The 13656-nt window shown below is 36.7% G+C and overlaps 1 protein-coding gene across 1 annotated transcript in view; it reads right to left on the reverse strand.

The window, feature by feature from the left end:
- Yeats2 (YEATS domain containing 2) overlaps positions 1-13656 on the reverse strand; it is an 88723-nt gene that overhangs the window by 24663 nt on the left and 50404 nt on the right. The window contains exons 16-19 of the mRNA XM_077795374.1: positions 9146-9404; positions 6728-6889; positions 4566-4750; positions 3615-3773 (exon numbers count right to left, since the gene is read on the reverse strand). Of these exons, the coding sequence (XP_077651500.1) occupies positions 3615-3773; positions 4566-4750; positions 6728-6889; positions 9146-9404 (765 nt within the window). The remainder of the gene's footprint in view (positions 1-3614; positions 3774-4565; positions 4751-6727; positions 6890-9145; positions 9405-13656) is intronic.

Here is a 13656-nt window from a genome sequence, read left to right on the forward strand (position 1 = left end):
ATATCTATCTCTGTGTGTGTGTGTGTGTGCGTGCGTGTGTATGTGTATATATATATCCCATTGAGATGAATCTCAAAGAATTATGTTGAGCAATAGATGCTAGACATAAAAAGAGCATATACTATGTACTTCCATTGAAGTGAAGTTCAAGAACACATAAAAACTGATCTCTGATGAGAGAAATAGAAAAGTGGAGAGAAATAGAAAAATATTTTAGAGTGAAATATTCTATATATTGATTGGAACAGTGACTGCGTCTATTTATTTATGTATATATTTCAAAACTCACTGAGCAGTACATTTATAATCTGTGCATTATTTTATATGATTATACTTTAATCATGACTGATGAGAGCTAAAACTAAAAAAGAATTTAAAACTTAGTTGTTTTTTTTTTTTTAAGATATACATGGCAGTAGGGTATATTTTAACATATCATACATACATGGAGTATAACTTATTCTAATTAGGATCCCATTCCTGTGGTTGTACATAATGTGGTAAAACTCTGAATGTGGGCTGGGGTGCAGCTTAGTGGTAGAGCGCTTGCCTAGGCTATAAAAAAGTCCTGGGCTTGATCCTCAGTATCTCTTTCTCGCACACATACAAACATATACACGCACATGTGTGCGCGCACGTGCACACACACACACACACAGAAGGAGTAAAGAAACAAAAGAAAAAGAAAAAAAGTTTGAATTCTCTTATACATGAAAATTGGGTTGCTTCCAAAAGATCTGAGTTGCTTCCATAGATTTTAATATAAAGTACTGTTGTGATGGTTAATTTTATATCAACTGAGTGAGTGGAAGGGATACCCAGATAGATGGTAAACCATTAATTCTGGGTATTTTCAGAATAGATTAGCATCAGAGATGTGCCCTCACCAATGTAACAACCAATCTATTGAGGGACTAACAACAAAAGGTAGATCAAAGGCAAATTCTTACTCTCACTCTTTGAGCTGGGGCATCCATCTCCTGCTCTTAGATATCAGAGCTCCTGGTTCCTGGTCCTTCAAAATCAGGGGCATATCCTATCATGTGCATGCCCCAACTCCAATGAGCTCTCAGGCCTCTAGCCTCAGAATGAATTATACCACTAGTTTTCCTGTTTCTCCAGACTGCAGACCTGACATATCTGGGACTTGGTCTTCATAATCATGAGCCAATTTTTAGAATCTCCATTTATATATCTATGTGTATATATATATCCTATGGTTCTGTTTCTCTAGGAAAGCTAATAAAATGTAATCTATAAATTACTTTTTTAAAAATATTTATTTATTTATTTAAATTGTAGATGGACATAATATCTTTATTTTTATGTGGTGCTGGGGATCGAACCCAGGGCCTCAGCATGTGCTAGGCACTCTACCTCTGAGCCATGACCCCAGCCCTTTTATTTCTTTTTGATGCAGGAATAATATATTTGAAAGTACTTCCAATTATTGTCATTGGGTTTTGTTTTTTTTTTTAAACTAATCAAGAAAATTAGGTACAATGAATGCTACTTTTGGGATATGCTAAGATATCTTTGGTGACCAACTGCATAATCAACTTATTAATGTTCCAAAGGCATAAAAGATACATATATATATATATATATATATATATATATATATGTTAGAAAGATACATAATTAAGCCTACCAACAATGCACTATGGTATGGGTATGATTTGATTTTATATGTGCAGGAAGGTTGGTCCCCAGTATGGCAATGTGAATGGGCTGGAACCTTTACATGGTAGGTATTATTGGAAGGTGAATAGGTCAGGGATTAATGCTGGTTTCATGGAGAGGGCTAATTCTCACAAAATCAAGTTGTTACAAAAGAACAGGTCTGACCTCTGAATCCCTCTAGCTCCCTATCTTGCCACGTAACCTCTTCTTACATGTGCTCCCACAAGCATGCCATCTACCATGTTATGATGATGATGCAGCCAAGGTGACTCTCAGCAGAGGCCAAAGAGATGTGGCCACTTAGTCATGGACTTTCAGTCTCCAAAACTGGGACCTAAATAAACTTCTTTCTTTACAAATTACTCAGCCTTGGATATTTTGATATAGCAACAGATAACAAACTAATATACTAATGGTGTTATTCCAACTCAAATTCTTATCCAATTAGTTGAATTCTCAAATATATGCAAATAAAAACTTTTTTATTAAGTTCTCTTCATATGGTAATATTTTTTGTACCCTGTGTAATCACTGCTACACAGTTCAATGCATAAATAATCATACCATTTCATTTTTATTGTGGATCTTTTTTGAATTTTTTAGGCACTGGAGATTTAATGCAGCGACACTTTGTCATTCAGCTGCATCCCCAGTCCTTCTTATTTTATTTTTTATTTATTTTAAGACAGGGTCTCACTAGGTTGCTGAGGGCCTTGCTAAGTTGCTGAGGCTGGCCTCAAACTTAGAATACTCCTGTCTCAGTCTGGTGTGCATCACCACACCCAGCTCATTGTGGATCTTAATTTTGATAACTAAAACTATTTTTCTGTTCCAGGTTGAGAATGGGGGATTGAACACAGACTACAATACTCCTCCCAGCATTAAATCCACAAAAAATGGTAGCAAAGATAAATAAGTTTATTATATTGACTGCTCAAAAGCTAGCTGAGGAACCCCACAGTGGATAAGCAATTATTTTTATATGATGCTGAGGATTAAACCCAGTGCTTCACAGGTGCTAGGCAGGCACTATACCACTTGAGCCACAACCCCAGCCCCATATAAATCAATTTCATCAAACTAAATACAACAATATGTTAACAAAGGATAATATATAAAAACCAAGTGAGGTTTATCCCAGGAATACAGGTTGGTTTAACATTAAAAAAAAAAAAAGAAAATAAAAACAAATCAATGTAATTAACAAACTAAAGAAAAGACATATAACCATGCTCAATAAAGAAAGTGTCCATTAGCAAAAAATCTAATATTTATTCCGTTTTCTGAGAAATGCTGAAATATATAGTCACAGAAAATGCTGTTTTGGGATGAATGGTATGTATACAATCTATATTCTGTACTTTTGTCTGTAAAATCTGGTAAATTTTGGAGATTTAGTTATAGGATCTTCCTACAAATGATTATGATGTTCCTTACCTAGTAAAAATTTGGATGTTGTTCTTGGGTTTATACTAAACAATGCTGAAGAAACATACCCCAAACCCATTAGAGCACTAACTTACTATATTATATTGTGGCTAAATCATCTATTACTCTATTCTAAATCTTTCATAAAATCTCTCCAGAGAAGGGATACAATTAAAGTATCAAAGAATCTTTGGTTCTTCTAAGGAAATATATATATTTTTTTCTTTCTCATAGCAGTGATTTTATAATTCATCAAGGTTCTCATTTTACCTTTTCTGTAAAATTTACACCTCATATTATTAACTATATAGGATCCTACTGTTTGTATATCTGAATACCTCTTGGTCTTATTTTCTCATTCCAGCTATATTTTCCCAACCCTCAAGACTTATTTTTAATTTTCTATACTATTTTATTGTTCATTTTCTCATGTAAACTTAACTTCTTATAGTTTGTGTAAAGAGAGAAGCTATAAATAGGAGTGTGTGCGGGTACACCTTTACCTGTGTAAACAAAGTGGTTTTCTGTCCAGAGATAACTTTTAAGGTCTGCTGTCCCTGCGCAGAAGATGTGCTGACTCCCAGTGTTCCCTGGACCACTGACCCAGTAGTCAGTTGTTTTCCTGATGTCTGAGGTGATGGCTGGCCGACCAAAAATGTGCCCTAAGTTAGGGGGAGAAAAAGAATTAACCAGGAATTTGTTAAATTCAAACGGATAGCTCTAATCCTTTAAATCAAAAGAACCCAAGTGACAAGCTACAATGCTCTCCCCTTCATCCTTTGACTTAGTTAAAACAACTGAAAACTAAGTCAGCTCTAAGTATAACTAACATATAACTAAGAATAACTCCACTTCTTAAACTTTGCACAGTAGTTATACTGCTGGTTATTGGAAAGTTAAGTTCTGCAATCTAGTTTCCAAAGGTGGATTTAATCAGATTGATAACTATTCATCCTTTTCAATAGGAATGTCTAGAACCAAAATACTATTATGTTTCTTAGAGGAGAATGAAGGATTTCTAGGACAAGGGTAAAGAAGGTGGAAACCTGTTTCTCACTGAATCTGACCCTACTCAAAATACCACTACTTGATACTCTCTCTCTGGTTGCACTCTTCTAAGAGCAAAATTTCAACTGTATGTTAATACTGTTTATTACTTCAAGGATTTTGGAAGAAAATAAACAAAATGGCAAGCTTTCTTTGAGGCAGAAAGGTCTGGATTTAAATCCAAAGTCTACCATTAGCTTAGCAGGAAAGTCTTGTATAAATTACTTAAGTCTTTCTGAATCTATTTCCTCATGTCTCAAAAAAAAGCCCACCAAAATATAGATTTATAATATGGGTAAAATGTAAGTGTTACTGGTCCCAGAGCACTAAAGGCAAAGGAACTTTAAAAATTAAAGGCACTTATCAGATAGCTAAATGGTTTAAAATATGAGGCACAAGTAACAGACCTGGGGAGTTTGCTTGAGGATGTAGGATGTGTAAGTCAGGTGCTGGGAGATCCCTCCAGGGCCAGTGGTGCCCTGGGATCCTCCTGTTCCTCCACTGCCACTGCCTCCAGTACTGCCACTGCTGCCTCCACCTCCACTTCCTCCTGCAGCGCCACTACCAGCAGCGGCTGACCCTGACTGGAGGTCTGCAAATACAATGAGTGACAGCCATATCATAAAGAGTCAAGCAATGGTTTAACAGGAAAAAAAACAGCTGAGTCCAGAGATGCTTCCCCTGTAGCACCATTCCTCCTGCTTTTCTTTCCTCTGTATTACGTCTACTCTGTGACAAGATTGAGGTGAACTTTCTAAAGTCTGAAGTTAAAACTAAAATCTACTTATAGGTATCTGTAATCTGAAATTTTGATATCCAAAATGTTTTGAGCACAGTGACACTGAAAAAGTTTGGGATTTTGAAGCTGACTTCAGATTTCAGATTTTCAAATTAAGGATACCTAATTGGTAAAGTCTTTGCAAATGTTGCAAAATCCGCCCGCCCCCCCCCCCCCCCCCCCGCCAAAAATCTGAAATACCTCTAGTCCCAAGCTTTGTTTTTGCAGTATTGGGGACTGAATCCAGGAGCGCTCTACCACTGAACTACATTCCCAGACCTTTTTTATTTTTCAGATAGGATTTCCCTTAAATTGCTGAGGCTGGCCTCAAATTTGCAATCCTCCTGCCTAGTCCCCCAAGTAGCTGAGATTACAGGTATGCACTGCAATGCTCGGATGGTCCCAAGCATTTTGGATGAGTAGTTTGTACATGTAGTTTGAATTTGAATGACAGTTGACTATATTTCAGCTCTAAGTATAATGAAGAACTTATCTTTGATAAGCATTTTGACTTAGTAACATTTTAATCAAATCCCCCCATTTATAATGGCTCAAGGACCCCCATTCTATTTTGCTTTTCAAATCCCACTTCGAAGCCTATGGGTTCGTTTTACTTCCATTTGTGTGAGATAATGTCTACAAGCTACCTAGATTATAAATATTTAAATATTTACTTAATAAATATTAGAGATCAGCTTCCTTCCCCACCTTAATTCTGGTGACTATTATAATTGGAACAGATTCCTTCCCAATGGTACATTTTGATCCTGAGGACATCAGAAAAATCTAAGTAGCTTTCTGGGTTTTTTTTCTGGGACTTGCACTGTCCTTTTCTTACGTAGCTAACTTTCTGACATTCCCCTGCTTAGGTATCAGGAAAAACATCAGGGTGAGAGTGGCAATGACTCATTACAGAGAATAAACTACACACTGCACTTGCCAAAAATTTCCTCCTTTCCTTCCATCTGTCCTTCCTTCCTTCTTTTTTTTTTTTTTGCAGTCCTAGGGATTGAACCCAGGGGCACTCTTCTACATTCCCCGCTCTTTCTATTTTTTATTTTGAGAGAGGTTCTCACTAAGTTGTCCAGGCTAGCCTGGTATTCACAATGCTCCTGCCTCTGCCTGGTGAGCCACTGGGATCACAGGGTGTGCCACCACATCCAGCTGGGCGGTTAACGAGTCTCACTGATGCACCATTCTACCTCTGATCAGAGGAAAATCATTCCTTTTACCCTTTCCTTTTCAACATGATCTAAACTGGTTTTCTCTAAAATTTTTTATAACTAGCTAATTTCCTTGGGGCCTTAATATATACAAATTTAGGGTGAGCTTGATTTCTCTTCCCATCTCCAAACTAGCAAATACAAGTATGTCTAAATAACAGCAAACAGAGATATTTAATACCAGTCCTGTTCATTCCCTTTAAAGTGAAAAGCAGAAAGACCTTCCCCAGGATTCACCAGATGATTTTCAGATACCACTCCAAAAGGAACTCTCCACTACAGGTCAGTTAGACATCCCCACACAACCTCAACAATCAAATCCTACACCAGTGTGATCTGTCACTCATCCCAAACTGAATAGGGAAGCCCCAAATAACCGTGTCACCTCCTAAGACTATGATTGATTATTTATACAGCTTCTAGCTAAATTATGTGCACATTTTAAATCCATTTGGACAGAAGCTACCACCATACCACCAAAGAGAATCACAAAAATGCTCCCTGGAGCAGGTGAGAACTGTCCCTCAGCTAGACCTGAGGAATGACCAAATGATTCAACAATACTGACTAGCACTGTTGGTAGCTCGCAGGATGGCTCCTTGAGGGATCAGCAGCAGTTTTCCTTTCCCTGAAGGGTTCTTGCTGTTCGTGGTAAGGTACAGTTTAGTGCCTGGAGGCAAATTTGCCAGGTTGGCCAAATTAGTGGCTGGTAGCTGCAATGTTGCCATCACTAAAATGGTAAAGAGAGAAAAGGTGGAAAAACAGTCCGATTATTAGATCTATCAGCAATACTCTAAAATCAAAATACAGAGTAATAAAGTATGTAATTTTAAAACACTAACAAACAGCAAACTGAAGTTTGTTTCCTAGATGCTTCAGGTATTCTTAAATATCTTGCTAATTAAAAAATAATTAAGACACTAGTAGCACCTACCACAAACCAATTTATATTGTATATAAACAGGCTGATCAGTTGCTAGAACAGTTCTAGTTTACACCTATGTTCATTGTAATTATTTTTACTAATTCTGGATACTGAATCCAGGGCCTCACACATGCTAAGCATGCTCTACTACTGAGCTACACTCCCAAGCCTCTCATTGTAATTATTAATATAGTGACTTTTTACTCTCAAAAATACTGTGGTTTACATAATTAATGAAATACTCACCCTATCTATGGATGAATACACATTTTCCTCCATTTGTTTAAAGTTCCTTTAGTCAGTTTCTAGTAAGAGATGAATTTACTAATTTAAAACAAGACTTCCAGCCTCCCTTACTTTCCAAGAACTAAGAAATGCTACGGTCAGTCAATGCTGGCACATTATTATGAAACCCTAATTCATCTTTTTAAAAGTCTGATCTAAGTCAAAGAGCTTTTACTTACTCCTTAAATTTTACTTATCTATGCACAATGGCTATAAAACCTCTACAGGAGTCTTAAAAGGGATTGAGATATAAAATTTTCTGTAGTTACTTTAAATCAATAAAATCTCCATGATGAAGTGTATAGAAACACATGGGTCAGTCATAGAGAAAGGCTTCCCCCAGCCTGCTGGAGTAGTTCTTATCCTCATTACCCTTGCTGTGAAGCTCCAGGATCCAGGAACTCTGGAAGCTGCCCCCAGATATTAGAGACCACAGCTAGCTCTAAAACCTTTCTATTATTAACAGAACTCAACAGGGTCATCTCAATTTCAGTCAGCGCCAGAAGTCACCCAGCATGGCATGGCAATTCCTGATCTGATTTCCTCTTCCCTCCTTCCTTCCTACCTCTTTGACCAAGTGGCCCTGGAATTCCTGCTGTGATCATAACCTTCCTCAACCTTTTTGTGGTAATTAAACATGTCAGCCTCTTTATCTAGGGGTTAGTCATCTTACCTTAACATGTGAAGAGTAGACCCCTGGAGGGGAGCCTTTGTACTCTGTAGCTGGGCTTTCAGACCATTACCACCCCTCACTCCTGAAAAAGCCCCAGTTTTTTTGAGGCTTACTGCAGGCTCACCCACTGTTGCTATCATTTACCAAACTCCCAGTCACTCCCTACACTAAAGACTAGCATTCTCAGCGAACACTAGGGATGACTTATTTATTCTCCGGCTTCTCATCTGCTTCATCTTCAACTTCAAAGGTCATTCCTTTCAATCTATCTCACGCATTCCCCCCCAACCACTTGTTGGAGATTGAATCCCGGGCATTTGCACATGCTAGGCAAGTCATCTACCACTGACCTACATCCCCAGTTTTTTTTGAGAAAGGATCTTCCTAACTTGCCCAGGCTAACCTTGAACCTGTAATCCTCCTACCTCAGCTTTCTGAGTAGCTGGGATTAGAGACATGTGCCACCATGCTCAGCTCATGCACTTATTTTTAATGCCACTCTGTGAACATTAGCAGTGCACCACCTATGAAATTTCTATTTTGGATATGCATTACCTTCCAACCTCCCAATTGACTACAACAATTCTTTGGCCTCACCAAGACCTTAAAAATTAACAAACATCTAATGTCATATATATATATATCGCCCTCACAGAACTAACACATCAAAGGTTAACATGTGTTTGTGTTCAAACTTCTATTTGATAGATATCTGTTAAGTTGGGTATCTCAAAATGTTGCTGGATATAATCGGACCAGGATTTTAAGACTGAAACATACCCCAAAGTGAGGATAAGGACAGATGAAAATTGTCCTTTAGACCTTAAAGTAGTATCAAGAAATATCCTCTATTTTTATTATTCTTCCATGTATATCATGCATATTATATATAAAAATATAAATAACAGATATAATAAAACTTAAAAGCAAACTACTTCAAACCTCTATATAAAAAGTTTCACTAAAAGGAACATTTTTATACACTTCTTATAGTCTCAACCTGACAGAATTTCCCAGTCAGAATCAAACAACAAATAAAATCACTAGCAACAGAAATTTTGGACAGCGATGCTGCTGAAAGAGACCCAATTAGGATCAGTTACCTGAGCCCTGGGATCCACTCTTCGGAGGGCCAGCGGCAGTGACCTGAGCCTTGGTTAAGGTCTGGACCGGCTGAGCAACAATGGTTCCTCCACCTCCACTCACAATTGCTTTGGCAACTCCTTGGGTCACAACTTGCTTTGGACCAACTGCTTTGGCGACAGAAGAGCTGGCCTTGGCTACAAGGATCTGGCCACCACTGATTGCCACAGCCTGCTTCACCGCTGAAGGTAAGGCAGACCCTACCGGCACCCCAACAACCTGTTCAAAACAGAGGAGAGTCCAGCAGTGCTTCTTCTCATAGCCCCTGCAAGAGCTCTGGGAACAGAGGAGCCACTCTGTTCTAGCAAAGAGCAAAGCAAAAGCTTGGATATGACACACAGAGTCTAATTCAGTCCTCCAGCAAGGCTGCTTGGACAGATATAAAACGACAACGTTTCTTACATTTTAGATATTGTAATAATAAAAGCTTACTGGCTGTTATCCTAACCTCAACTACTTTCTAGAACTTCCTCTGACTATAAAATAATACAAGATTTTTAATAGAAAATCTAGGAAGTAAAAAGAAAAAGTTCTACACAACCAGAAATAGTCTCTTAATATCTTTAATATATATACTTCCATTTCCTCCTAATATATATTTTAAAAAACAGGATTGGGACCACACTATACATATAGTTTTATGTTTATTATCCAACATTTTCCATTATTATAAGGATTTTCCAATGTTATATTTCAAGAACATTTTTATATTGAGCAAAATAATAACATTTGAATAATATACGACAACCTATGTAAACATTTCATTACTATTAGAAATTCAGGTAATTTTAAAATTCACATTATGAAAATTATATAAATAAAGATTTTCATGTAGGAACTATAAACTCCACTAAATATTTTTAAAAATCATTTTTTTCCAGTGGCCTCTTCCATATTATCCCCATCTGAAATAACCATTTCTTCTTTCCATCTCTAGAATTCCTAACAACACATGTCATTTGTTATATGGCCTCTTCCAACTGAGCTGTAAGAAGAGTTACCTCTTTCTCTTTCTCTCCCATTGCTGGGATTAAACCCAGCGTCTCCTCCATGCTAGGCTCTACCACTCAATTACACTCCCAGCCCAGAAAAGTTATGTTTTTCTATGTCTCTTTCTAGTCTTTCTTCTCCTTAAAGTTACATTTGATTCAAAAGGAAAAAGCTTAAGCAAAAATAATATTTAATTGATTTTTTTTATAAAAGACCCTATGACCCAAATAATAAAGTTAAGAACTATCTGGTTTTCAAAGTAAAGTGAACTCTTTTAATTAAGAAAATATTACACAGGTAAACAAAGCAAACTGCAGGATGTTAAGTTAGAACAAACAATTTAATTGATGGCAAACTGAGTCAGGGTTTGCCATTCCCCAGCTCTGTATTTCATAAAAGAACTGATCAGAAACTAGATGAAAAGACTCATAAGGTTAAAAGAAATGAAAACAATCTTCCTTCTAAAGGCAAAAAAGATAGTAGATAGTACTTTTCACCCATCAAACTGGTAGAGAAAAAGTAGTTCTTAAAAAGTCTTAATAACATCAAGAATTGCTAGAGAATATGATGAAATAGAACTTTTTGTTCACTGCTCACAGAAAGATAAATTTGTACAGCCATTCCAGAGACACTGGCTATCTACTAAAATTGAAAATTCGCATACCCTATGTAGGAAGAATTCTACTTTTAGGAATACAGAAACCTGAATATACAGAAATTTTAAACATGTGCTCAAGGAAACTTATACAGGATGCCCAAGGTAGTAGTATTTGTAATTACAAAAAAACTATTGGCAACTTTACAGCATATAAGAACATTCTTAATGTCTACAGACAGAGGAAGAGACAATGGAATATATATCACACACAATTAAAAACGGATCAATGAGACCTACATAGGTCTGCTTTAACAGACTTTAAATGATATATACTGAGTGAAAAGGCAGTTGCAAAAAACCACAAGTATCTCTTATGTAAATCTTCAAAACACAAACATCATGTTTTCCATGGCTATATATTTATGCAAGGAAAGTATGGATTAAAAGACTACATATCAAATTCATGATAGTATCATTTCTTGGAAGAACAAAGTGAACTTGACATCAATCATGTTCTATTTGGAAAAAAAAGATCTGAATATGAATATGCTAATTCAGAGGATATGCAAATGCTTACAGTACTTTGTATATTTATTGAAATTTTAGATCCTCTTTAAAAAATAAGATTATTTAGGAGGTAGAATAAAAGTATATACCATATACAACTGATGAATGGGATGCTCTAATTAATTACTATATCACAATATAGTAATATGACATTATATAGTATCTATTAATACATTATAATTGTATATACAGCATATTACTATGATTGTAATATATATTAATATATATTTGCCATGTGTCTGGATAATATGACTGATGTAAACAAAATGATCCCCTTAAACTAATTAAACCACAGTGTAGCAGAAGAAAGTGTATATAGGTTTCTGTAAGCAGAGAGACCTGGTTTCCTTGTTTAAGTCCATCAGCAGCTAGCTGGGTAAGTTATTTAACCACTTTGAGCTTTAGCACTAATCCTCTTATTTATAAAATATGGGTAATATTTGCCCCACAAAATCAGGAATGAGAATAAGTATAAAATGCCCAGCTAACATGAGAGCTGCTGCTAACATGAACTCTTGCTATTAACAGATATGACACATTTAATCTAAGAGCCTTATAAAACATGATATCCCAAATTGGCCATAGGAGGGCAGTCTTGACTAACAGAGCTTATCCAATATGTGCACACCACTCATAAGATGACCCCTCACCCCGACACCATTTGTTCTAGAAAACTGAGAATGGGAAAGTCTATATTATTTTGGGAAAAGTTCTATGCACAGCTGATGATAGACACTACAAAGGAGAAAGGGTCCTTAAGCAGTACATCATAATCCCAAGCTAGTTCTTCTGTTTTTAACAAAACAACATTTTAGCCTAGAACCTAAACTTACCTACCACTCTCCTCTTCCCATTCCACAATACTTCTCTGGGTATTGCTAATTTCCTTCTAGCTTTACAAAACAACTAGAAGGAAATTACACCTTTGTTCTGTATTTGTTGTTATTCTATTTCTACCCTGTGAACATAACTTTGACAAGTGAGAATTTAGCATTCTAAAGGGGAAGATTTATCCAAGGTAATAATATTATTTGTAATTAAAAAAAAAAAAAAAAACTATTCGCAACTTTAAGGTCTATAGCATGTAAGAACATTCTTGTATATGTGATTTTTGCCTCTAGATATTCAAAACTATAGCCAACTGTGCTCAATAATAATTGTTACCATGGCATCGTACATAAGTACACATGACATTCATATCAGATGTTATTTACTGAGCACATGTTCTCTGCTAGGTCCTTTACATATGACGCTCTCTCATTTTCCTAAGCTCTGAAAGACAAGAGGTCTTTCACTAGATGAAGAAACCAGAGTTCACAGAGATTAACCATGTCACACAAGTAATGATTAGTTACTAGTAATTTCAAAGCTCACGGTCTTTTTACCACACCACACTGCTTTCTTCCCATGTGGAATTTACTTATCCCTCAGCTGTCACTTTTCATGTTGAAGGTAGCACCTCCCTTTTTTCTTTTTTTAATTGTTTCTTTTCAGTTACACATGACAGTAGAGTCCATTTTTATATCATTGACAAGCAAGGAATATACCTTATTCTAATTAGGATCCCACTCTTGGTGAAATTCACAGTGGCGTATTCATATGTGTGCATTGGTAAATTATGTCAGATTCATTCCACTGTCTTTCCTATTCCTATCCCACCACTGTTCCCTTCATTCCCCTTTCTGTAACCCACTGATCTTTTTTTCTTCCCACTCCCCATCCTGCCATTGTGGACTTAGTTTCATCTATCACAGAAAACATGGTAAGAAGAGTTTCTATTGTGCCAAAATGATATGGAAGAACAATGATGACATTTTCCACCCTCCTGTTTTCAGGCACAGTTTCAAGGAATGTACTTCAGCAATAACCAAGGATGGTATTACCTTGCAGACAGCTCATTATCTCCTAAATATCCTGGGTAAACAGTGGTGTCTTTTCTCATGCTCCCTTTCTTCTTTGCAATTCTTTCACTCTGCTGTGGCACTTCTTCCCAGGTGCCCTTAAGCCTTACTCAGGGCATTTTAGCACAAATCTGTTTTTTCTTAGTCTTATGTTACCATTAGGTACATAGCCATGTGACAAGACAGAATGTCTGCTCAGCATTACTGGATGAGTGGAATGGTCTGAAGTCAGCACACATGGATTTAAATCCCTGTCACTCACTAGCTATATGCTCTTAGGAAGCTGCCATGCTTCTCAGTCATGATTTATTTCTGCATTTGTAAAATGAGGATGAAAATAGCCCAGCACGGTGGTGCACACCCATAATCCTAGTGACCTGGGAAGAGGATTGAAAGTTTGAGGCTAGCCTCAGCA

Source organism: Urocitellus parryii, chromosome 2 (genome assembly GCF_045843805.1).
Source record: "Urocitellus parryii isolate mUroPar1 chromosome 2, mUroPar1.hap1, whole genome shotgun sequence".
NCBI classification, from domain to species: Eukaryota; Metazoa; Chordata; class Mammalia; order Rodentia; family Sciuridae; genus Urocitellus; species Urocitellus parryii.